The sequence below is a fragment of the Mustela erminea genome, chromosome 4 (genome assembly GCF_009829155.1).
Source record: "Mustela erminea isolate mMusErm1 chromosome 4, mMusErm1.Pri, whole genome shotgun sequence".
Taxonomy (NCBI): domain Eukaryota; kingdom Metazoa; phylum Chordata; class Mammalia; order Carnivora; family Mustelidae; genus Mustela; species Mustela erminea.
Window position 1 is genome coordinate 119,411,796 of NC_045617.1, and position 23,508 is coordinate 119,435,303.

At 54.2% G+C, this 23,508-nt stretch overlaps 2 protein-coding genes across 8 annotated transcripts in view; both read left to right on the forward strand.

The window, feature by feature from the left end:
- Window positions 1-30: 30 nt before the first annotated feature.
- RXRB (retinoid X receptor beta) lies at window positions 31-6,558 on the forward strand. 2 transcript variants are annotated; one of them, XM_032340687.1, is made up of 10 exons: window positions 31-376; window positions 1,046-1,293; window positions 1,805-1,961; window positions 2,324-2,503; window positions 3,564-3,736; window positions 4,135-4,264; window positions 4,462-4,594; window positions 4,698-4,801; window positions 5,112-5,217; window positions 5,312-6,558. In XM_032340687.1, the coding sequence occupies exons 1-10, from the start codon at window positions 145-147 to the stop codon at window positions 5,457-5,459; spliced, it is 1,611 nt and encodes a 536-aa protein (XP_032196578.1). In that variant the 5' UTR covers window positions 31-144; the 3' UTR covers window positions 5,460-6,558. The 2 variants fall into 2 exon arrangements, with proteins under 2 accessions (XP_032196578.1, XP_032196577.1); XM_032340686.1 differs by having other exon boundaries at window positions 36-376; window positions 4,710-4,801.
- Window positions 6,559-6,768: 210 nt separating this feature from the next.
- Window positions 6,769-23,508, forward strand: part of COL11A2 (collagen type XI alpha 2 chain) — a 30,440-nt gene continuing 13,700 nt past the window's right edge. Inside the window, exons 1-29 of one of the 6 annotated variants that reach the window (XM_032340681.1) lie at window positions 6,769-7,602; window positions 7,891-8,038; window positions 10,708-10,857; window positions 10,994-11,204; window positions 11,660-11,822; window positions 13,281-13,472; window positions 14,351-14,428; window positions 15,073-15,135; window positions 15,801-15,980; window positions 18,087-18,146; window positions 18,248-18,289; window positions 18,517-18,579; window positions 18,931-19,005; window positions 19,475-19,561; window positions 20,029-20,085; window positions 20,459-20,512; window positions 20,600-20,653; window positions 20,748-20,801; window positions 20,989-21,042; window positions 21,244-21,297; window positions 21,380-21,424; window positions 21,545-21,598; window positions 22,031-22,075; window positions 22,251-22,304; window positions 22,501-22,545; window positions 22,686-22,739; window positions 22,984-23,028; window positions 23,264-23,317; window positions 23,443-23,487. In XM_032340681.1, coding sequence (XP_032196572.1) covers window positions 7,957-8,038; window positions 10,708-10,857; window positions 10,994-11,204; window positions 11,660-11,822; window positions 13,281-13,472; window positions 14,351-14,428; window positions 15,073-15,135; window positions 15,801-15,980; window positions 18,087-18,146; window positions 18,248-18,289; window positions 18,517-18,579; window positions 18,931-19,005; window positions 19,475-19,561; window positions 20,029-20,085; window positions 20,459-20,512; window positions 20,600-20,653; window positions 20,748-20,801; window positions 20,989-21,042; window positions 21,244-21,297; window positions 21,380-21,424; window positions 21,545-21,598; window positions 22,031-22,075; window positions 22,251-22,304; window positions 22,501-22,545; window positions 22,686-22,739; window positions 22,984-23,028; window positions 23,264-23,317; window positions 23,443-23,487 — 2,214 coding nt within the window. In that variant the 5' untranslated portion in view covers window positions 6,769-7,602; window positions 7,891-7,956. Of the gene's footprint in view, window positions 7,603-7,693; window positions 7,797-7,890; window positions 8,039-8,131; window positions 9,829-10,707; window positions 10,858-10,993; window positions 11,205-11,659; window positions 11,823-13,280; window positions 13,473-14,350; window positions 14,429-15,072; window positions 15,136-15,800; window positions 15,981-18,086; window positions 18,147-18,247; window positions 18,290-18,516; window positions 18,580-18,930; window positions 19,006-19,474; window positions 19,562-20,028; window positions 20,086-20,458; window positions 20,513-20,599; window positions 20,654-20,747; window positions 20,802-20,988; window positions 21,043-21,243; window positions 21,298-21,379; window positions 21,425-21,544; window positions 21,599-22,030; window positions 22,076-22,250; window positions 22,305-22,500; window positions 22,546-22,685; window positions 22,740-22,983; window positions 23,029-23,263; window positions 23,318-23,442; window positions 23,488-23,508 lie in introns of those variants that run through there. The other 5 variants (XM_032340680.1, XM_032340683.1, XM_032340682.1 and 2 more) reach the window with 5 other exon arrangements.

The window sequence follows — 23,508 nt, forward strand, 5'->3', positions numbered from 1 at the left end:
TACAGAGCAGAGCGAAGCGCTTAATTTGACCCGGTTTAGCCCAGAGTCTTTTCCTCTGGGGCTTCCTCGTGCTCAGCTAGTCCCCTGGTCAATACTTGGGAATCCCTGGTACCTCTTTGGTATCCTTGCACTCAGCCAAGAATCATGTCTTGGGCTGCTCGCCCGCCCTTCCTCCCCGAGCGGCATGCCGCAGGGCAGTGTGGGCCGGTGGGGGTGCGAAAAGAAATGCATTGTGGGGTCGCCTCCCGGTGGCGGCGGCGACGGCCCTGGCTGGATCCCGCAGCGGCGGCGGCGGCGGCAGCAGCCGGAGAACAACAAACCCCGGAGCCGGAGCCGGGGGAGGCTGGACGGGACGGGATGGGCGACAGCGGGCGGGGTGAGTGTCCTAGCGGACGGACAGGCGAACCAGTGACCGCGTTATCTGCGACCCCTCCCCCCCGTCCCCTGGCGCGCTTTCCCTGGCGCTCCCGCCCCCTTGTTTGTAAACATGCGTCCCCACCCTCCCGGGGGCCTTAGCGCCCTCCCCCCCGGGGCGGGGCGGGGAGGGGGAAGCTTCCGCCCTCCCAGCTTTGGTTGTTTGAGGCCCTGCAATCTGGAGGTCCGGGGCGGGGACACGAGTCCTTGAGTTTGGGGACTCTGGACGTTTGAAGGCAGATCCTGCGTCCTAGGAGGGGTCTCTTCCGCCTCTTTTCCTTGTACAGTCCGGCTACAAGCTGGGAATGGAGGGGCCGTCAGTTCCACCCCACGTGCTGCCCCACCCACATAAGACATGTCTGGCTTGGGGTGACCAAATGCATTGCGTGGAATTCTCCCTCGCTTGATCTAGCCTGTCTTTTGTCAACCCCCTCCTCTCACCACAATTAGGAGTTAAACTGTTGTTTGACAACAGGGTGTTTCTGGACATGAGGATGAGTGGAATGGGTTGGGGTGGGGTGCGGTGGGGGATTAGAGAATTAAAGTCTCCAACTGGATGATCTAAGACTCATTTTCTCTTTTTTGTCTTTCTGTCTGTCTGTCTCTGTGCCTGTGTGTACCCCTCCCTCAGACTCCCGAAGCCCAGACAGTTCCTCCCCAAATCCCCTTCCCCAGGGGGCCCCTCCCTCTTCTCCTCCTGGGCTACCCCTACCCCCTTCAGCAGCCTCCTCCCTTGGAGGCTCTGGGGCCCCACCCCCGCCCCCGATGCCACCTCCCCCACTGGGCTCCCCTTTCCCTGTCATCAGCTCTTCCATGGGGTCCCCTGGTCTGCCCCCTCCAGCTCCCCCAGGATTCTCCGGGCCTGTCAGCAGTCCCCAGGTGAGAGGTCATGGCTCACTGACTGCCTCTCCACTTTCATTTCCTTGTTTTCCTTGTGACCCCAGATCCTTGTGTGAACTTCCCCATGGCCCACTGACCTTCCAGTCCTCTAATCCTGGCAGGCCTGTGGTCCTTGTGAGACCCCTTGCCCTTCCCGAGGTGACTGATCTTTCAGTGCATGCTTCCTCCCCAGCCCTGTAAAAGAACCTTGATATTCTGATGTCCCTTTCATTTATCAGGGTTTTTTGCCTTTTTTGTCCCATCTGCCATCCTGAGATACTTGCCCTTCAGGGCCCCTGTATTGCACAATTTCAGGGAGAATTGTATGTCTAATGTCTTTGGGGTTGTGCTCCAGGGGTTCCCCTTCACGTAGACTGCAGTGTAAATAATGTCCTCTGTAATGTGCAATGCAGGGCCCTGCCTAGATGGTAAGGGATGATTTCCATGACCTCTGAGAGATTCTCCTTCCCAATGAGTCTCCCTGTGACTTCCCTATTTCCCCCTATCCCAGATTAACTCAACAGTGTCGCTCCCTGGGGGTGGGTCTGGCCCACCTGAAGATGTGAAGCCCCCAGTCTTAGGGGTTCGGGGACTGCACTGTCCACCCCCTCCAGGTGGCCCTGGGGCTGGCAAACGGCTATGTGCAATCTGCGGGGACCGAAGCTCAGGTATGGGGCTCAGAGGATGACCAGAGAGGAAGAAAGAGAGTGTCTGACATTTACCATAACTTGTGGGATTCCCAGGGGCTCATGGGGTTGCACTGCAGCAGGTGGGTGGGGGGAAGCCTGGTGATAGGTAAGGGACCTGAAGCTCAAATATGGGATGGGGGATGGTCAGAGGAAAGAAGAGGTTGGTATAGGGTTTTGAACAGTGAACAATGAGGAGAACCCTCATGTCTGGGTCCTCCTTCTCTGGATTTGGTAAACACACAATAGATTTAAGCTAAGTTCGCTGGGGGGAAGTTGGCAAGAGACTTAATGGAGAGGTATCTACGTGCAGCCTTGTTAGTGCTATTCCCCTTGCCTTCTAGGCAAACACTATGGGGTTTACAGCTGTGAGGGCTGCAAAGGCTTCTTCAAGCGCACCATCCGTAAGGACCTGACCTACTCGTGCCGGGACAACAAGGACTGCACCGTGGACAAGCGCCAGCGAAACCGCTGTCAGTACTGCCGCTATCAGAAGTGCCTGGCCACCGGCATGAAGAGAGAGGGTAAGGGCCTGCATCAGCCAAGCTTTCTGGGCTACCTTATGGGAAAGGAGGGAGGAGGTGGAGGGAGGCTGCAGAAAACCTGAGACTATACTTCTCAGGAGGACTGGACTGTTCTCTCTCCTCCTCTAGAGGGCGATGTTTGATTTCTCTCTCCCCTCATCAGCTCTAGTCCCTGAGTTTCCTTCTTAAAGGGGGTACTCCTCTGTTGCCTGCTCCTTTGACGCCTCCCCTCCCTCCTGCTAGGGTAGGCTAACACTTCCTGAGCCACAATGGGCTTCTCTGTCTCCCCTTCAGTTACCTGAATAGTCCCTCCTCCTTGATACAGTGGTTGCTTATCTATGGTTCTTCCTCCAAAGTCTGGGACTCTACTCTCTTAAGTTATAGACTTTACTGAAGACCTCAGGGCTGCCTTCCTTTTCTTTATCTTCTTAAGTGTGATTCTTGAATTTTCAGATACTTTGGAGTATCTTGGTCAAATCCCTCCTTTTAGAGAAGATGAGCCTGAGGCCTGGTTTTCCTAAGGTCATGTGACAAAGTGGGGATCAGAACCCATCCTTGAAGACCCAGGCCAGTGATCCTTTCACTGCCTCTTAGTTGAATCAGAAGAGCGTCAGATTTGCAGTCAGGCACACATGGATTTAGATGGATGACTTACTGTGTATTATGTGAACTTAGACAAGCTATCTAACTCTCCAAGTCCTACGATCTTCATCTTTAATAACAGGGATAAGAGCTCACAGGATTCTCACAATAATTGGGGGAATATTAAAATGTGTTTTCATATTTTTTAGCATGTAGTTGGTCCTCAGTTTAAATGTTCACTTTCTCCCTAATCCTTTACCATCCCTTCCCGTCCTCCTCCTTGGTTTATTTATCTGCCCTTTTATAACCCCAGCTTCCAGACTGCCTCTGGTCCCCTGTTGCTAGTGACTTCCCCAATTCCTATAAGTATTTTCTAAGGGCCATGAGAACCTTGATAAGGCCCTAAGGACATTTCAGAACCCCTTACCGCTGACTATTGACTTTCCCCTTTTTCCTTTCCTCCTCTTCCCATCCCCAGCGGTACAGGAGGAGCGTCAGCGGGGGAAGGACAAGGACGGGGATGGGGAAGGGGCTGGGGGAGCCCCCGAGGAGATGCCTGTGGACAGGATCCTGGAGGCAGAGCTTGCTGTGGAGCAGAAGAGTGACCAGGGCGTTGAGGGTCCTGGGGGAACCGGGGGTAGCGGCAGCAGCGTGAGTGATGGGGTCAATCCAGTCTCTTTCCTGATTGGGGGGGGGTGGGAGTCTAGGTTGGTTCTGTTTCCCTCTCCTCTCCCTTTCCCTCCCAACCCTCCCCTCCAAAACTGCCTGGGACTGGAAGTGCTGCCAAACAAGGTCTCTCAAACATCCGAGGTGGGTGTGATAGTTTTCTCTGTCCCCATCCCAAAACAACCCAGTGGTGGAACCACAGGCAAGTTCTAAATGCATAATTGTTTTCACGAATGCCAGAGGAGAAGCCTGACTTACAAGGATTGGTTCAGATGGTTTTGAAGGGAGACTCCTTTAAGGAGGTGTTGTCAGAAACCTCTTACAAGGGGGGCTTCCACTGTACCTCCAGACCTTCCATAACTCTTACCCCCCATCCCCCGCAGCCAAATGACCCTGTGACTAACATCTGTCAGGCAGCTGACAAACAGCTATTCACGCTTGTTGAGTGGGCGAAGAGGATCCCACACTTTTCCTCCTTGCCTCTGGATGACCAGGTCATATTGCTCCGGGCAGGTCAGTGACCTTGGATCCCCCTGAGCTCTTGACATATGACCCCTACTTCAACTTCTGACCTTCAGTGACCCCAGTGCATACTTATATACCACGGGGCCCAAGTTCATTGACCTCACCACTTCTTCTTCTCTTCCCCTGATATGCTTTGAATCCCATGGTCTGATCTCTGGCTCCTGACCCTTGCTGCCCCAACCCAGGCTGGAATGAGCTCCTCATTGCTTCCTTCTCCCACCGATCCATTGATGTCCGAGATGGCATCCTCCTCGCCACAGGTCTTCATGTGCACCGCAACTCTGCCCATTCTGCAGGCGTGGGAGCCATCTTCGATCGGTCAGTGGCCCTCGGCTGGGCTGGCCTGTAGGTAGAGGGGGTGGGGCTATAGGCTGGTCCGTGTCCAAGGCTGGCTGAGCTGTGACCTTTGAGTGACCTGCAGGTCCCTCTCCAGGGTGCTGACAGAGCTAGTGTCCAAAATGCGTGACATGAGGATGGACAAGACAGAGCTTGGCTGCCTGAGGGCAATCATTCTGTTCAATCCAGGTAAGAGGAGGATCACCCCTATCTCTCAAGACCAAGGCAACCTTGGAGCCTCCTCTTCTCCAGAGACTCCTAAGTTACCCAGCTATTCCCCTCAACCCGGCAATCTCCCAGCTGACCAAGAAAAACCCACATCCACTGATACGCTCCCATTTGACCCCATTCCATAACTTGCCCTGCTTCCCTTGCCAGGCATCTGGTAAAGGGCCAGTAGGTGGGGCCCAGAAGGGACATTGTGTGGGCTGCATCTCCACATTTGTTCTGACTTGATTTGTTTTCCTTCTTCTTCGCCCTCTTTTCCCTGCCATCCCAGATGCCAAGGGCCTCTCCAATCCTAGCGAGGTGGAGGTTCTGCGGGAGAAAGTGTACGCATCACTGGAGACCTATTGCAAGCAGAAGTACCCTGAGCAGCAGGGACGGTGAGAAAGAGCTGTGGGGGTGAGGGGTTGGGTGCCATGAGGGTGTGTTCAGGGCACATGTGGTTCCAGCTATCTTCTCCTGCCTCTCCCTCAGGTTTGCCAAGCTGCTGCTACGTCTTCCTGCCCTCAGGTCCATCGGCCTTAAGTGTCTAGAGCATCTGTTTTTCTTCAAGCTCATTGGAGACACCCCCATTGACACCTTCCTCATGGAGATGCTTGAGGCTCCCCACCAGCTGGCCTGAGCCCAGACCCAAATGTGGTGCTCCTCACCTGAGGAGTACGCATCCGAGGGGGACTCTGGCCTTGGGGCATGGTGGGGAGGGGCCATGCCCTAGAATCTTGGTGGGGTGAGGTGTAGAGGGCACAGCTGAGACCTCCAAGAGGATCCATAAACTCTCCAGGGGGTTTGCGTGATATCCCAAGTCAGAGGGGACTCCAGATCCTTGTGAGGGCTGGACCTCTCCCTTCAGTGGCCTTGAGTCTCTGAATTTGTCTGGGTCTGCCACGATTTGGGGTGATTTCTCACCCCCTGCCTGGAACGATCTCTCCTTCCCCCAGCACAAAGCACTGGCCTTGCTCACAGGACCTTGCTTCCTTCTCATCTTGCCTCACTTAGCTACCCATGCGAAGAGAGAAAATGGGAATTCGTTCAGAGACGGATATCGGGGGGCAGGCCCCCCAAACTGGTGGACATGGGAGTAGTGCTCTGGCAGGTGGGGGCTACTCTGGAAGAGGGAGGGGCCCTGTCACTGTCTCCTGTCCAGAGTCCTTCTTACACTTCACCTCCTGCTGCAATCAGACTGAAAAATAAAAAGATGGTGGTGGTTAAGGGGTGGGTGGAGATGTAGGAACCCATCTGCTATTTTTAATTTCCTCTGAGGATAGAGACTTGCAGTTAGACTCAAAGAAGTACTGTACTTTCCCAGGTTGACTAAGAAATGCCAGTGGTGGAGGTGGTGTTTGGGAAAGGGTGGGCCCTGGAGATGGTCTGTCCCCAGGGCCCTTCAAGCACTGGCCTTCCCAACGCCTTCCCCCACAGTTTCTTGTCTAACTAGGGGAAGGGGCCTGGGGTGTGCTGGCAGGGTGGGGTGGGGATGGTTTGGTGAGTAGTCCTCAGGCCCTTTCCTTCACAGCCCTCCCCCAGACCTGGGCACACACAGTGTGGCCTGGGGGACACAAGACCCTGGCCTGAGAATTGAGGGGGGATGGTCAGCCTGCAGAGATGGCCTGCTGGGGCTGCATGACTTTTGCCCTGCAGCTCTTCTCTCTGGGGTTCCTTTCCCTTCTCTTTCACTCACACATAAAATAGCTTTCAAATTAAATCGCTGTTTTCTGGACTGAGGTAACTGTATTGGCCGTGCGCGTGAGGGGTTATCCGGTCGGGAGCTTCGGTCGAGCTCCCTTGACGCCGCCGCCGAGGTTCCCTGGGGCCCGAGAGGCGAGCACAGGGTGGGGGACACAAGGCGCGCTTTGTCGGGGAGGGGGGAAGAGGGTGTGCCAGCCTGGGGGCGGGGCCGGCTGGAGGAGGAAGAGGGGGGCGGCTGATTTTCAAAGGCGCCTTGTTCGCTTGCGCCCTCCTAGCGCCAGTGGGCGGCGGCGCCTGAGCTCGCTCCTGTCTTCTCTCGCCGCACCGCGGGCTCCGGGCAGACCGGGCGCCGTGCCCGTCCGTGGGGGCTCACCGGGCGCTGAGCGCTCTGGCCTCCTCCGTCCTTGCTCGCCCAGAGGCGGCCTCTCGTCCCTGAGTAACCCTGTTTCCCTGCGCTCTTCCAACGAGCTTCGACGGCCCCTTCATCTCCCCGCTGGGTCCCTTGCCACCTGGGCTTCCGGATTCCCTGACCTCCCCCCGCCCCCGTTTTCATCTCCTTGGACCTGATTAGCCTGCGTGTGTCGGGCTGTCCAGTCTCTGGCGGTATCTGCCCCCACGCCAGGTCCCTCTGCCTGCCGTGTAACCACCTGCCCCCCCCCGCCCCGCCCCTTGCAGCCGTCGGGTAGCAGGTTCCCAGTCGCTATCTATAGCCTAGTCTATAAATACCCCCGCCCCAGGCCGGCTCTGTAATTACACTGGGCGGGGCGAGGGGAAGTAATTATGGAGACCTGATGGGGGGGAGGTAGAGACCCCCCCCCCAGGCCCGCCTCTCCCCTCCCACTGTGCCCTAAGTCCCTCCCAGGACAGCTGAAAAGGGGCTCTGGGCCCCCAGGTGGGAGGGAGTTGGGGTGGGGGCTTTGACTGGACCCCTGAGGCCTAGAAAAGGAAGCGGCAAGGGAAGAGATACCGGGATTCCCGAAAAGGTAGTCTTGGGTACAGGCCATTCAGTCTGCAAGGAGCAGGGGAGAGCAGTCCGAGGATCAGCGAAGGAGGGCTCCCGTCCTCCCACCCCCAACCAGGTGGAGACCGAGGGTGGGGTTTCCCCTCGGTGGCTGTGGGCGGGCGGCTGGAGGCGGGGGCTGGGCTGGGCTGGGACGGGGGCGGGGGCGGGGTGGGGGCTCTGGGCCGCCGGGGTGGCCGGGGACACACAGGAGCGGCGGCCACCGAGGAAGGAGTGGCGCCAGAGCCCCTACGGGCGCCCGGTTGCATGGAGGTGGGCCGCTGAGAGCTGTCGCTACCCGACAGCCCCTGACCTCCGCGGGACCCCAACGTCCGAGGCTCAGAGCCTGCTTATTCTCTCTTGTCAGCTTTGGGGCGTTCTGCGCCTCTGGCCGCCCGTAGGTCCCTGGGACCCGGTGTTCGGGTCGCCAGCCATGGAGCGATGCAGCCGCTGCCATCGCCTCCTCCTGCTGGTACCGCTAGTGCTGGGGCTTAGCGCGGTCCCCGCCAGGGCAGGTAAGAGGAGTCCCTGACGCCTGCGTCCTCGGAGTCAGGCTCCAGCTCTCAGTATCCCCCTGGGTAGGGGACAGCTGATGCCTAGGGCAGAGCTTCTAAATCCAAGAAGGGGATTTGGGTGGCTAAGGGCCCTGGGTGGAGGGCAGGTCACCTGGGTCCCTGGGAACCAAGGTAGGGGGAATCTCTTTGCTTCCTTGTAGGGACTGGGAGAGGGCAGGTAAGGCTGAAAGATGAAGTCTCACCTTAAAGAATGGGACTGGGTGCTGGGGGTTCTCCAGGGAGAGCCGAAGGTGTGCCCAGGTCCTGCAGATGCTGGGGTGGGGAGGCAGATGTCAGTATTGATGGGTGAGCATTGTGTGTATGTCTTCTAGGCTTTTCTACCTATATGTCTGGGGTGAGAGGGGAGCATCTGTGGGTCAGTGCAGAGCCTAGTAGGTAGAGAAAGAAGGGAACCCTGGACTATTTGTCCCACTGGCTTCCCGGACAGCATCCCCTTCCCCCTCCCTGTGCCCTCGATGCTGCCACGCGGCTGGCTCTGGGGAGCACTGGGGCTGGCTGCCAACAGGACGGCCGCTGGACAGGCTGGGATCAGGTGTCTGAGGCAGGAGCCAACTCTTTGCATTCCTGCCCCACCCCTCCCCCTCTGGCCAGCGGGGCTCCCCTGGGACCCTGGTGTCCACAACCCCAATCTTTTCCTTCTTTTTCCCAGGATCCAGAAGTCCTGGCGCCTAGGAAAGGGATTTGATGCCGGAGAGGAGGGGGCTGGGAGTACCTGGGTTCTGGGCAGGCAGGAACAAGCCTCCCACTCCTGGCAACACTGAAGGCTGATTTGCATATAACTCTACTATTCATTTCTTCTTCGTTCTGGAGAGAAAATGGTCAGAAGAGCAGCATAAAGGATTTAGATTAGATCACAGAAAGAGGAACTTCCATGATGCGAGGAGCATGAGGCTGAGGGACAGGAAATGGAAGTGTGCCATGTCTGTGGACTCTTGGAGCCTTTTTCAAGGAGGAAAGGAATCCTCTAGGATGGAGATGGGGGATGGTTAAGATGACTGTCTTTTATTTTGGGGCTGAGTGGCTAGAGATGGGACTCTATAGGGAAATGGGCTGGTGTGGAATTCATAGGAGTAAAAAAAAGTGGGGGTATTCGGGGACCAAAGGTAGAGGGTAGGTGGGGTGATGGGGCTGCCTGAGAGGAGCCTGTGGGGCAGACCGAGGCCAGAGTCAGTGGGCACATATGTGGCCTGAGGTGGGCAGACCTGTGGGTAGGTTGTCTATAGGATGCAACTATTCTCCTGTGGGGTTTGGTGAAAGGTAGGGGGCCTCAGAGGTCTCCTTGGCCTGGGGTCTCTGTGAGTCTCTGTGTCTCTGTCTCACTCACCTTCCTCTCTCAAAGCGGCCCTTGTGTGTTGGTGTTTGCGGAGCTGCCACACTCAGGGGCCAGGCTCGGGCAAGGGGGGGTGGTGAAGGGGAGGGCAAGGCCGTGGTTTCCCGGCTCCTGGACTCAAAGGGCCTTTTCTCTGCCTGTCCGCCCCACCTCACCCACCCCACCCAGCTCTGCTCTCCTGATCGCTCTGGCCCCTGCCCTGCCCCATGCTTCTGTGAAAATTTTGCTGGACTTTCTTTGGGATTTTTCCAATCTGGAACTGATGGCATGAGGAGTGTGTGTACTGGGGAGCAAGTGAAGGAAAGGTGACCTTTGTCTTCCAGGGAGTTTGAGCCTGAGGAAGCTGAATTCTAGATGGATAGAGGGGATGGCCTGGGTCTCAAATCTTTGGATCCAAGAGGTGGGGGTAGTGGGGCAGGGTTGAAGTTCCAGGTGCGGGGAGCTTGCCCGGGTTTTGGGCAGGGACTCTGATGGGATCAACAGATGTGTGGCTCTGGGCCCTGGACCTGCTCCGCTCCTCATGGCAGCTCCCCCCCCCCCCACACACACCCCCGGCTTCACAGCCCATCTCCCGAGCCAGGGGCACAGGTTCCTGGGGTGGCTCTTTCTGCTATCTCCATCCTCAGCATGGTCAGAGTTGTGCGCACCTCCCCAAACGCAGGCACTGAAGCAGCTTGGAGCCCCATCCACATAGATCTGCCTCTCTGCTCCCTCCCAAGTGCTGCCCCCCCCCCCGCCCGCACCTCCTGTGCCCAGAATGATCGATTGCCCAGATGTTGTTTGTGCTGGAGATACGGGAAAAAGGCCAGAGACCCAGAGACCCAGAGATATGGAAAGGGAGTGAGAGAGGGACAAATAAGGGGGAGAAAAAAACATAGAAGGAGTGGGAGGGAGGTGGAAGAAGACAGAAGAGACAGGGAGACAGGAAGATAAACAGATGTAGAGAAAGGAAGAGTGAGAGAGACAGAGAAGGGGAAATGGTGGAGAGAGATCCATCCGTAGGTTGAAAGACAGAGATCAGGAGAGACTGAGCAAGACACCCTGGGAGCAAGAGGGGCAGGGGTTACGTGGAGCTGAATACAGGGCCAGTGCTGCCCTCTTCCAGGTGATTCTGGTTTCCCATCTGTTCAGGGTCTATTTGGGGGCAGGTAAGGGAGGAGTGACCTTTGCCTTCAGAGAGCTTGAGCTCCAGGAAGCTGAGTTCCAGACCCCAAATGCCCCCATATCTTGGCCCTCCTGAAGGTGTGTCCCTTCTCCTAATCCTCATGGACTCTCCCAGGTACACCGCCTGTGGATGTGCTCCGGGCCCTGAGGTTCCCCTCCCTTCCTGATGGCGTCCGGAGGGCAAGAGGCATCTGTCCAGCTGATGTGGCCTACCGAGTATCCCGTCCTGCCCAGCTCAGTGCACCCACCCGCCAGCTCTTCCCAGGTATGGGTGACATGCTGGAGTAGGGAGAGCTGGGGGAGGCCATGGGGCGGGGTCTAGAGTCAGACATGGTAAGGGAAAGGTTTTATGGTTCTTTTTGCCTCTCATTCCACCTGGTTGTGTCTCTCTCGGGTACCAGGAGGTTTTCCCAAAGATTTCTCATTGCTGACTGCTGTCCGGACCCGCCCTGGCCTCCAGGCTCCCCTCCTGACTCTCTACAGTGCCCAGGGTGTCCAACAGCTGGGCCTGGAGCTTGGCCGACCATTCCGCTTCCTATATGAAGATCAGACTGGACGGCCTCGACCCCCAGCTCAGCCAGTCTTCAGAGGCCTCAGCCTAGCAGATGGCAAGTAAGTCACTTTGCTCCTCTGGTCTGCCTGGACTGTTCCTTCAGGACATCTCCTTGGAACACTGACCCCAGAACCCCCACTCCCTGAACTAGGAACCCCAACTGACCCTTTTGGCCTCACCTCACCTACCTATTGCCCAAACTTCCTACACTTCTGGCCCAGGGTTTGGGCTTTAGTGTTTAAATCCTTGTACGTAGTACTAGTCTATGTCTTGGGCAAGTGAACTTTTTAAAGCCTCAGTTTCTATGGCTATAGGGATGATAGAATCATGACAATCAAATGAGGAAAGTATTGCCTGGTACCTGGTGCATTGTAAACTTTAGTCAGTAAATAGCCACTCGGATTACTGCTACTATTATCATTGGCTCCAACCTTTCCATCAACTGCTCTCCAGCCCTGTTGACTCCGTCCACCCTCAGTCAATCACTTGACCCACTCCCCCCGCCCATGACCAGGTGGCACCGTGTGGCTGTGGCTGTGAAGGGCCAGTCTGTCACCCTCATAGTTGACTGCAAGAAGCGGGTCACCCGGCCTCTCCCCCGAAGTGCTCGCCCATTGTTGAACACTCATGGAGTGATTATCTTTGGTGCCCGCATCCTGGATGAAGAAGTGTTTGAGGTAAGCAGAACATAGAGAACAGAGTGATTGCTTGTCCCGTATCTTGTGCCCATTGCCCTTCTGGCCCTAGTACTCCATCTACTCCATCTTCTTAGAGCCTAGCCCTTCATTCAAGCCCTCGTGAATCTCTATTTGCATTTCCTATCCCTGGGGCTAATTTTCTCTGTTGAAGAATTAGGTGCCCACTTATATGGCAGGATAGCTGCCTTTATCAGTTTTCATGAGTCTACCTATCTGTTCATCCCTTCAACCAGTCTCTTTATCTACACCCACCCATTCATATCCTCATCTAACACCCACCCATCCATTTACGTACTCACTCACCGATCAAGCATCCAGGTTTTGTATCCATCCCTTGTCCATCTTCTCTGCTCAGCCACTTTTTTCTTCACTCATCCATCAATCTATCATCTTTAACCCATCCATTTATTCACTCATCTCACCCAGCTCAACTACCCATGCATATGAGGTGTACATATGCATGTACTCGTCCATCCTCTCACTCACCCACCCATCTCCTCACCCACTCACTCTCCATCCTACCATTCATTCATTCACATATTTCACTTCCATTCATCTCTCTGCCTACCAGTTTCTTTCCTCTACTCCATATCTCCATTTATCTACCTACCAATGCTCCCATTCATTCATTCACCATCCACCAACTCTCCCATTCAATCAGTCATGCATTTGAGCCCCATTCATTCACCCACTGACCTATCCATCCATCCATCCATCCATCCATCCAACCATCCACCCACCCAGCCAGTCCATATTCTTTGAACACCTGCTGTCCCAGTGTCAAGGAGAACACGGAAGAGTAATATAAGGTCTCCATTATTCTCAGGAGCTCCCAGTTCCTCTTTGAAGATGAGAAAATAACCCCAAACAATAATGCAAGGCAGGGTATGCAAAGAATCATGTGTGGGCTCAAACAAATGTCATTCGAATTCAAAAGTGTCTTCCCTCTCCCCCATTTTTAGAGGTCCTGAGAATTCTAATCATTACTTTTATTGGAAAGTCAAAGAACTAAGACTTGGCCACTGTTTCCAGAAGACTTTGTGGAAAGGTTCATGCATTACCACAAAGGACAGGGGGTGGACAAACAGTGTTGGATTTAGAGTTGGAATGTATGAATTCCCTGAGTCTACAATTACAAGTGACCTTGAGCCAGTCATTGCCACGCTGAACTTTCCTGACTGGAATATTTGAACAATAGGCATAAATAGCCTTGTTCTACTGATTTTCCAGTTGTGGTGAAGGTCCAGTGAGATTATGGATGAGAAGGTTCTTTGAAAGTTGAAAAGGGCTGTGTACATGGCAGGGCGGATAATGACCTTCTCCCATTATGTCCTTTTACCTAGTTTTGGCTCTTACCCTGCATCCCAGACTCGATCCTCTGTCTCTGAAACTCTCTCTGCCTCCCTCCCTTGAAGTTCATCCTCCATGTCTTTGCAGGGTGACATCCAGGAGCTTGTCATTGCCCCAGGGGTGCAAGCTGCCTACGAGTCCTGTGAACAGAAGGAGCTGGAGTGTGAAGGAGCTTGGAGGGAGAGACCTCAGAAACAACAGTCTCACAGGGCCCAGAGATCTCCAAAACAGCAGCCATCAAGACTTCATAGGCCACAAAACCAGGAACCTCAGCGACAGGTGAGGGAGCTGGGTGAACCCCAAACCACAGCACACTCCAGGGAAGGGAAGTACCCAGACACCTCCCCAGGGGAATTCCCCCAATGTTCCAGAGCTCCCCATCCTGTTTTGGGCTTCTGTCCCCACTCCACTAGAGCCACTCTAACCATGCCTCCCTCTCCCAACCATCACTCCCTCTTCCCAGTCCTCATTCATCAACCTTTTTATTTTCAATTAAAAATAAAAAGAGTCACTATGAAAGACTTCATGGCTGGGAGCTGTGTCCCCTGCTCGTGTCTCCTTTCCTCCACCAGTCTTCCTGGAACTGTGTCCTTGGGTTTCACATCCCTTCCTTGAATTAAGAGATTGGGGGGCAGTGTGTGTGTGGGATAAGATGCGGGGACAGAGGATGGGCAAGCAGAGTAGGGGAGAGACAGAACCAGGGAGAAAAGTTGAGACAGTAAGACCTAGGAGGAGAAGTGGGGAGGGGAGCAGGAGATAGAGAAAATCCCAGAAGAGTGCTGGGTCTATGGAATTCTGTGTTGGGCCCCAGTCTCTGTCCCCCTGCATGTGGAGGTGCAGAATAAAGGCCTGGGTGGTGGCGAGGGGAGGGAGGGAAAGGAGACGATGGATTGGGTGGCATCCAGATAGTTAAGGTGACAGATATGATCTGGGGTCAGTGGTCTGAAGGTTGGAGGGTCAATCTCTTAATCATGTCTACTTCTGTCCCACATGTGGGACCCGCGGCCCCACCTCTCCCCAACCTCTCCCCAACCTCTCCTTTTATCCCTAACTCCTACCCCATTTCCAAACCCCCACACCACCCCCTCCTCTCCCTCTACTCACTCTTATACCCCTCCCTCTTCCTACCATTCCCATTGCCCCTTCCCTAACCCCAGCCCGCTGAGTCTTTCTACTATGACTACGAGACCCCTTATTACGATGTGATGACTGCAGGGACGACCCCTGATTATCAGGTAAACTTGAGGGACCCCTTTATTTCTTCCCTTCCTCCCACCACCCCTGGAAACATCTCCTAGGGCACCTTCCTCCCCTCTTAACATTTGGGGAGAGACATCATTTATTTAGATTATGGGAGTGTCCTCACTGCTACCTCCCATGTCTCTCTGCTACAGAGACCACCGAGCCCCAGCCGCAGGGCTCCCCCTCCCCCCAGGGGGCGTCGGACCCCTCCCAGAAAGCCTACCCCACCTGCCAAGAGGTCAGCAGCCCGGCAGGCGCCCCCCTCACCAGGCCGGAGGCCTTCTCGAATTGGAGGTTCCGGCCCAGCGCGGGGCCTGCCTCCCCCCTTCAGACGCCCAGCTCGGCGGGCAGCTCCCCCCACTGCCCGGGCCCCCCCCAGGACCAGAGGAAGCGGTTACCGGCAGGTAGAGCTGGGGCATCCAGATCTGTGCCCCCAAACCTCTATGGCCTCGGAGATTTACTCTCCCCAAACTGTCCCCCCTCCAAAGGGGCTGCAAGATCTGAGATTACCCCCACCGCCCCAGTACAGACACTGCCCACAGCGGGGGACAAGGTGCTGCTTTGCCTCCCCTCCTGCTAACCTCTCTTCTTCCTTTCTACCCCATATTACTCTTCTCCCCCTTCTCCTTGGGGTTAGGACCCCACCCCAGGTGAAGAGGAAGGAATACTGGAATCGAGCCCCTTGCCACCCCCTGAGGAGGTAACTCCATCCCCCACCCTCACGCCAGCTGGGGGCAGTGGGCATCTGTGACCCACTCCCCTTACCCCACATCATCTTGGTGAATCAACTCTTCCTCTGGCCGGAGGGCTCTTTGTCATATCCATTTGTGGTCTTCCAGTCACTCCAGACCTATTGGCCTGCTTGTCTTTCTAAGCACAGCCATTTTTTTCAATGTCCATGTCTCCTTCCATTAGTCTTTGATTCTGGAACAACCTCTTCCCCATGTTGGTATCAAAAGGTTTTCATCGTATTTCTGTTCCCAGGAGTCTTCTGTCCAATCTTGTCACTTTCTCTGTTCTGTTTTTATATCCTTTTCTTTGATTATTCTCTGGACTCCTTTGTCTACCATTATCTCCACAAACTGTCTACTCTGTGTCCAGCCCTCCGGCCACTCTTCTTCCTTCTTTTAATTCATTTTTTCTTCCCACCAGGCCCATTTTTGGGGCATGCCTCCTCATTTGGGGCCTTCAATGGCCCTCCCCTTTCTATACAACCATTTCCCTTGCTTTCTTTGGGAGAAAAAATCCAGTCCCAGTTACCCTCAGAGTTCTTTGGGCCAGACCCCACACCCTTCGGGTCCAGGGAAAACCTCCTCTCAGCCCTAATGCCCCCATCTACCCCTCTCCCTCCCCATCTCCGGGAAGGAACAGACAGATCTCCAGGTCCCCTCCACAGCCGACAGGTTCCTGACAGAGCAATATGGGGAGGGTGGCACAGACCCCCCAGCAGGGCCCTACGATTACACCTATGGCTATGGGGACGATTATCGTGAGGAGACGGAACTTGGCCCTGCCCTGTCTGCGGAGACAGCCCCCTCGGGAGCCGTAAGTGAAAGGAGCTCCTCTTCCATTCTTGACCTGCAGTGGGAGCTGGAAGAATTGCTTCCTGTTGTTTCTGATTATTGTCTATTGGCTGCAAGCTATCTCCCATTGATGAGTCACCTTTTTCTGTTCACATAAGATGTATATGTTGCTTGAAAGGATGACTTTCTGCTTTCCCCTGCCAAATATTTTGCCCTGTGACAACTCATGGATCCTTCTGTCCAGGGCAGTTGGGATTTTTTTTTTCTTTTTTAATCCTATAACCACTTCCTATCTTTCTTGGCCATTTTCTGTCTCAATCAAGTTGTATTTCATAAAGCTTTTGGCCAATAATCCCCTATTTTTTGTCCATTGTCAGTCTGTCTCAATCATTTCTTCTTGGTAAAAACAATTTCCTATCCATGTTGCTGCCAAATGATCTAACTTCCTATGTCATGTTTTCTAACCTACAGGTCACTCCCTGTCTATCCTTTCCTGTCTTCCTTGGCCATGGCATCCATCTTAGTGACTGTGACAGTTTGTACTGAAAGGAAGTTATTTATGTATTGGCTTTAGTTTTTCATGCTGTCTTGTAACAATTTCCTTTGCTAATAAGCCACTTCCTGTGTGTCTCAGGTCATCCAAATAATAAAGTTTCCACTGTGGGCCTAGATATTTATCATGGCTACTTCCTGTGTGTACTAGCCTTGATGTCTGTGTTTTCTGGAAGAATTACCTTTTGTTGTCATAATCCCCTTTCCAGGAGTCACTTTTTGTCTGTTTTGTGAACAACTTCTTTCTCTTGGTCATGGTAGCCATGTTGTTGTTGAAGGTCCACTTCCTGGATCTTCTTTTCTTGGCTGCTTCCTGTCTGTCCAACCACTTCCTGTTTGTCCAGTTCATTTTCTAGCCATCTTGGCCATCTTTAATTTTTCTTGGCCCTGGCATCATTCTTGCTTCCAAGTGTTTGTCCCTTTGAAATGTCTCCCTTAATTGTTTCCCATGTCTTCAACCACTCCCTCTCAGCTGGGAAATTTCCTGTTTATTCCACTCATCTTTTGCTTGCCTTGCAATTAGAGCTGCCTCCTCTACCCTGCTGCCTTGTCCCACACTTTCCTTCTCTAATATTGCCACCCTTGACCTTATGCTGCCTTTCCCTTTTGCTGCTTTCTGGAAATTTGGGGTTGATATGGGATATGGGAGAGTTTGAAAATTCATCATTGCTGTTTGGTCAGGATGGAGGCGGAGGGGTGGATTCTGAAGGTCTTTGTTGGGAGAGTTGGGGGGGTGGGGAATGATTTCCATTCTTCCCATCCGTATTGTGGTTCTGGCCCCAGTGTTGAGGGTGGGCATCTGAGAAGTGTGGAAAAGAAGGAACTGGTGGGCTTGGAGTATAAATGAGGGCCAGAGGAGGGATGTAGTGTCCTTGCTGGGAGAGGGACTGGGGTTCTGCTCAGGGGCTTGAGCAATATCCCAAGAGCTGTATCTTTCCAAAAACCAGTTATGAGGTCTGACTGCCTTCCAATTGTACTTAGAGTATGGGTGTTTAACCTCTGTAGAGTTTTTAACTTGTGAACCCTTTGAAATTCTAAGAAAACTTCGGTGCATAAGGGCTTATACTTTCTCTTTCCCAGAAAAGACTTCTTAGATTATGTCAGACTCTCATATGGATCCATGCTCTCCCTCAAACCCCGATAAAAAGCAATGTACAATCTTAGAGAGATGCTTATTTGGTAGATTGCAGTAAGGGTGAGGTAGCTGATAGTTTCTTAAAGTTCTAAAGATTCCTGGAGTCAAAGGGAGCTTGGAGAATAGGGCACGGTCTTCCAGAAGAAGGTTTGGGAAGTTTAAGGATGTTCGGAATTCTGGGAAGTGTGTGAAGATCTTTCTGAAAGAGGTCGTCAGGGAAATGAGGAAGTTTGTTTGCTAAGATGGAGCTGGGAATTGGAGGTGGAGAGCTCTGAGGTCTCCTTGGAAGACCTAGGAGGTCTGTGAAGAGGCAGTCACATAGGGTTGGGGAGGTCTCCAGAGGATCTGAGAGTGAAGGAAGATGGGAGTTGGGATGGGAATAGTCCTGGTGTCCTGGCTGCTCACAGGCCCCACTGGGGGTTACATGTGTGTCTTCTTCAGGCTGCCCGTGGACCCCGGGGGCTGAAGGGAGAGAAGGGGGAGCCTGCGGTGCTGGAACCTGTAAGTCACTGTTGGTCACTGAGCTGAAGGCAGGGGGAAGAAGAAAAGAAGGTAGGGGTGCTAGCACTGTAGCCTCTGACTTCTGACCTTTGGTTCTACAGGGTATGCTAGTAGAGGGGCCTCCTGGCCCAGAAGGCCCTGCGGTAAGTGTAGCTGTGACCCATTCTCCTCCATTCTTTTCTCAGAGACCCTTCTTACACATTCATCTATGTCTTCCCCACATATGCCCAGGCCTCCTTCTCAGAACTCTGGAGAGTCCTTCCAAAGCTTCCCAGATTTTCAAATCTCTTTTGTAGAGACCACTCCTCAGTCACATACCCCTCTTCCATCTGAATTCCCATACCTGACCCACACCTTTTTTTTGCCTCAGGGGTTGATTGGTCCCCCTGGCATCCAGGGCAACCCAGGCCCAGTTGGAGACCCTGGTGAGAGGGTAAGGGAGTAGTGTGTGCGTGCGTGCATGTGTGTATGTGTGTGCAGAGAACTGCAGAGGAGCCTCTAGTACCCAACAGGGGTACAGGGGTGCCAAGCTAAGTAATTCCTCATTAAATGGCTGATTAATGAACAAGGGGTTGGTGTGCTCCCCAACACCCAGAAGAGAGGACAGGCTCTGATTGGGGAGAGGTGTAATCTGGTATCTCACCCTTATTTTTCTGTATGAGGGTAGGACGGTTCAGGAAAGATACAGTGAAGTTTATATTTATTCTGTAGAGGGTTTCACACTGATGCCAAGACCCTAACATTCCCTAACTGTCCACCTATCCTCATTTTCTCCCTATTCTAGGGCCCCCCTGGCCGAGCAGGGCTCCCTGGATCGGATGGGGCCCCTGGCCCTCCTGGCACATCTCTCATGCTTCCAGTGAGTTGTCTTCTGGGCTTTGGAATGGGAGGGGCAGGGGAAACTGTTCTGTTACCAAGAACCAGAAGACCAGGAAAGCTAAGGAGGAGTCTTGAAAAACCATCAACACAGAGATTGATCTTTGAGGTGGATGGACTAGGGCCTCATTAAAGGACCCAGAACCAAACATGGATTGTCTAGAACTTGGCAGAAAATCCACATTGCGGGGACTCTGGAAACAAAGGAGAGTTTTTCTGGAGGAAGAAGACAGAGAGTGGGGCAGGGGGCAGGGAGACAGAAGTAGAGTTTCTGAAAACTTATACTTGATTATCTGAAAACCTCCCATGGGAGACACTGGAGGAGGGCATGGGCCAGGGGGTGTCTCTGCACCTGGGAAAAGGGGAGAAGTGCGGGGTGAAGCCTTTGACTGGGAGGGTTACATGAGCTTCCTGGAAGAGAATATAGACCTTTCTTTCTCTCTACCCCTCAGTTCCGGTTTGGCAGTGGTGGGGGTGACAAGGGCCCTGTGGTGGCAGCCCAGGAGGCTCAGGCCCAGGCGATTCTGCAGCAGGCACGGGTATGTAAGGCTGGAGGGGATGTTGGCGAAGGGATGGGTATGGAGGGCAAGTGGACTTTAGGAGGAATTGGAAGGGTAGGTTGGAGTACATGTAGGGCAGGTAAGGTCTGGTTGGTCTGGGACTGAAAGGGAGGTAGGTTGGGGAGAACACGAGGCAATGGAATGAGAATTGAGAGTGGAAAGCTGAGGGGCACCTGGGTGGCTCAGTGCGTTAAGCCTCTGCCTTTAAAGGCTCAGGTTATGGTCTCAGGGCTCTCTGCTCAGCAGGATGCCTGCTTCCCCCTGCCTCCACCCTCTGCCTGCCTCTCTGTCTACTTGTGATCTCTCTGTCAAATAAATAGTAAAATCTTAAAAAAAAAAAAAAAAAAAAAAAAAAAGAGTGGAAAGCTGAATTTGGAGCGTGTGCTGGGCTAGGGAGTTCTCCTGATGCCTCTTCCTCAGCTCTCCCGTGTCCCTTGCTCCCCTAGCTGGCGCTCCGGGGACCTCCTGGCCCCATGGGATACACAGGCCGCCCTGGACCCTTGGTGAGTTTGTTTGATATTGGGGTAGAGAGTTCTTTATTTGTGTATGTGGGTATGGATAATTCTGGAAAGGGACCAAGTTAAAAGTTATTTTGCGGGGTGCCTGGGTGGCTCAGTTGGTGGCTCAGTTGGTGGCTCAGTTTGGCTCAGGTCATGATCCCGGAGTCCTGGAATCAAGTCCCGCATCAGGCTCGCGGTTCCACGGGAAGTCTGCTTCTCCCTCTGACCTTCTCCCCTCTCATGCTCTCTCACTCTCTCTCTCAAATAAATAAATAAAATCTTTAAAAAAAAAGTTATTTTGCTACTTTTGGGGAGTGCTTTGAAGTCATTGTTGGGTGTGTCCTTCAACATAGCCGCTCTCTCTTCTCTGTCCCAGGGACAACCTGGGAGCCCTGGCCTGAAAGGAGAATCAGGAGACCTAGGACCTCAGGTGACAAGCCCCACCCATCTGACCCCCCATCCAATGCCTCCCTTTCTGTCTGTGCTCTTTAACCCTGCCCTGACTCTCTCTCGCCAGGGCCCCAGAGGACCTCAAGGTCTCACAGGCCCTCCTGGCAAGGCTGGGCGAAGGGTGAGTGGGAGTGTGGTGGGTGTGGGTGGGAGACAGGACTCAGAGTGTAGGGGACGATGCCTCTGTTTGCTCTGACACTTCCTTTGCACCCCAGGGCCGAGCAGGTGCTGATGGAGCCCGAGGGATGCCTGGAGAACCTGGAGTGAAGGTGACAGGCCTGGGTCCCTCTCTGATGCCTGTGACTTCCAGCCCCATCTAAGCTCATTTATTTTCTGGGGATGACCAAGTTCCCAAAGTTTCCCCATGAAGTGGCACCTCCCCACTCAGGACACAGGAGGGAGGGATGAGGAGGGAAAAGAGCAAGGACCTCACCTGGGCTGCCCCTCTTCCCCTAGGGTGACCGAGGTTTTGATGGACTCCCAGGGCTCCCTGGGGAGAAGGGACACCGGGTGAGTATATTGGGGTTAGTGCATTGTGATGAGGGTGTAGGCCTTCTGTGGAGGGGTGGGAGGGGTAGGGAGCACAAGGCAAGGGAAGGAGGCTCAGGGTCCCGCAGGAGCTCAATGGATGAAACTGGTTGGTTAATTGAAGAGGGTCAGTGTCTGTGCTGGGGGCTCTGAGGCCCCTCTTACCTGGTCCCCATTTTCTAGGGTGATACTGGTGCCCAGGGCCTTCCTGGACCCCCTGGTGAGGATGGAGAGCGGGTAAGTATTGTGGCCAGGGCAGGGGGTCAGTATGGGAGAGGTGTGGAGGGTGAGGCTGTTTCATCATGTCCTCCTCCTCCAGGGAGATGATGGGGAGATTGGGCCTCGGGGACTGCCTGGAGAATCGGTGAGTGACTAGGGGGCTAGTGGTTGGAGCTCTGGGGATGCCAGGGGAGGGATATGGATACAAAAGGCACACATTATTTCTTGCACATGCATGTCATTTCTTCCCCTCACCTGATTGCAGGGACCTCGAGGCCTCCTTGGCCCTAAAGGCCCACCTGGTATTCCTGGGCCCCCGGTATGTGACTGTCCCTGACTTCTGACCCTGATGTCACCCCCTGACCCTTCCAACTCTCCACCCTTCCTAGCTGCCTCTCTCCCCCCACCTCCGGTTCCCCTTCCCTGGCCCCACCTCGCTCTGCTCCAGCCTTTAATCCCAGGTGCCCTTGCAGGGTCCTGTGGTACAGTCCACCAAAGGCTCTGAGCATAGCTTAAAAAAAAATCTTCAAGAAAAACAAAACAAAAACCCGCAAACCCACAGACCTATAGACCCACGCCCTGTGGATCTGGGCTGGCTTTGTTTGCTTAGGTTTGGGATGGATTGGAGGTCTGACCAACATGAGGCTGCCCTGTCCCACCCTCTGGAATGGCTGGGCCTCCCAGAAACCACAGGTCCTTCCAAGGCCCAGGCCCCGCCTTCCAGCCCGCTCAAGCCCGTCTCATGTTTCAGGGAGTCCGAGGCATGGATGGTCCCCATGGTCCCAAAGGGAGCTTGGTGAGTAAAGGGCATGGAGAACCTTAGCCAAGGTCCTGTTTCCTTGGTGATCATTTTGACGCCCTGCCTGCTTCTGGTTCTTGTGCTCTGCTGTCCCAGCTAGGACTCAGCTCTCTGCCCTCAGTTTGTCCCGTCAGCATCTTCTTTTGACCTCTGCCTGGTTGCTTGTTTCTAGGGACCCCAAGGAGAGCCAGGACCTCCTGGACAACAGGGCACTCCTGGAACCCAGGTGAGTTATCCTGCCCAGCCCCTCCCCATCTTTAATAAGGGCTTCCTGGGCTTCCACAGAGGGTCAGACCCTGGATGGAAATTAAGGGTCTCAAACTCCAGTGCTCATACTCCGAATGGGGATGCTGGCTACAGGAGAGAGCAGCCCCCCCGTGGGGCCCTCTGACTTCTCTCTCTCTTTCTCTCTCTCTGCGTAGGGTCTCCCCGGGCCCCAGGGTGCCATTGGGCCTCATGGAGAGAAGGTAACTGACTAAGTGATTGGGTGACAGGGGATGGGCTGGAGAGGTTGGTTGTAGGGAGAGCCTTCACTGTGTGGCTAGGACTTCAGCCACTGTCTGATCTCATCCCTCTCGTGACCCTCTACCTCCTCCTCTCCCTGCAGGGTCCTCGAGGGAAACCAGGGCTCCCTGGCATGCCTGGCTCCGACGGGCCTCCGGTGAGTGGGTCCGCACCTCTTAATCCAAATTCCACTTGACCCTCCATCCCAGTGAATGACCTCCAAGTGCATTTGGTAACTATCCACACGGTGTGTCCCTCACTGGGAGGTCACTGGTGGTGCCTGCCTCTGGTCAATTGGCTTCATTAGGGTCACAAGGGGAAGTGGGGTTAAAGAGGGGAAGGGAGGGGGGCAGGGAAGGTGACATTGGCCAGTGGTCACATTCTCCTTCCCCTACCCCCAGGGTCACCCTGGAAAGGAAGGTCCTCCTGGAACCAAAGGAAACCAGGTGAGATCTTCCATACCTGCTTTTACCCAGAGGGAGTTTCCACCCAGACTCTGGGGCCCCAAAGTCCTTGGATTTTCCCTGTCTTACCGTTCATGTGGCTCTGAAATATTCTCGGTCCCATGCTCTGTATCCCTATCCAGACTCCACTGTTGTCTGTACTGTTTCTTCCATGCCCTGAGGCCTCCACAGTCACACACCAAGAGCCCTTTTTAGATACCTTTCTTTCTTCTTCCAGGGCCCATCTGGACCTCAGGGTCCCCTAGGATACCCAGGACCTCGAGGTGTCAAGGTAATGGACAACCAGGGTGGGAGATAAAGGACTGTGGTCAGGGGAGCCAGCTGGGGTCTCAGGAGCTCGATCCTTCCACTCCAGCCTCCGTCCCTGATCTGTCTCTGTCTGCCTTCTAATTCCAGGGTGTGGATGGAATTCGTGGTCTGAAGGGTCATAAGGGTGAAAAGGTGAGAGAGGCGCCCCCAGCC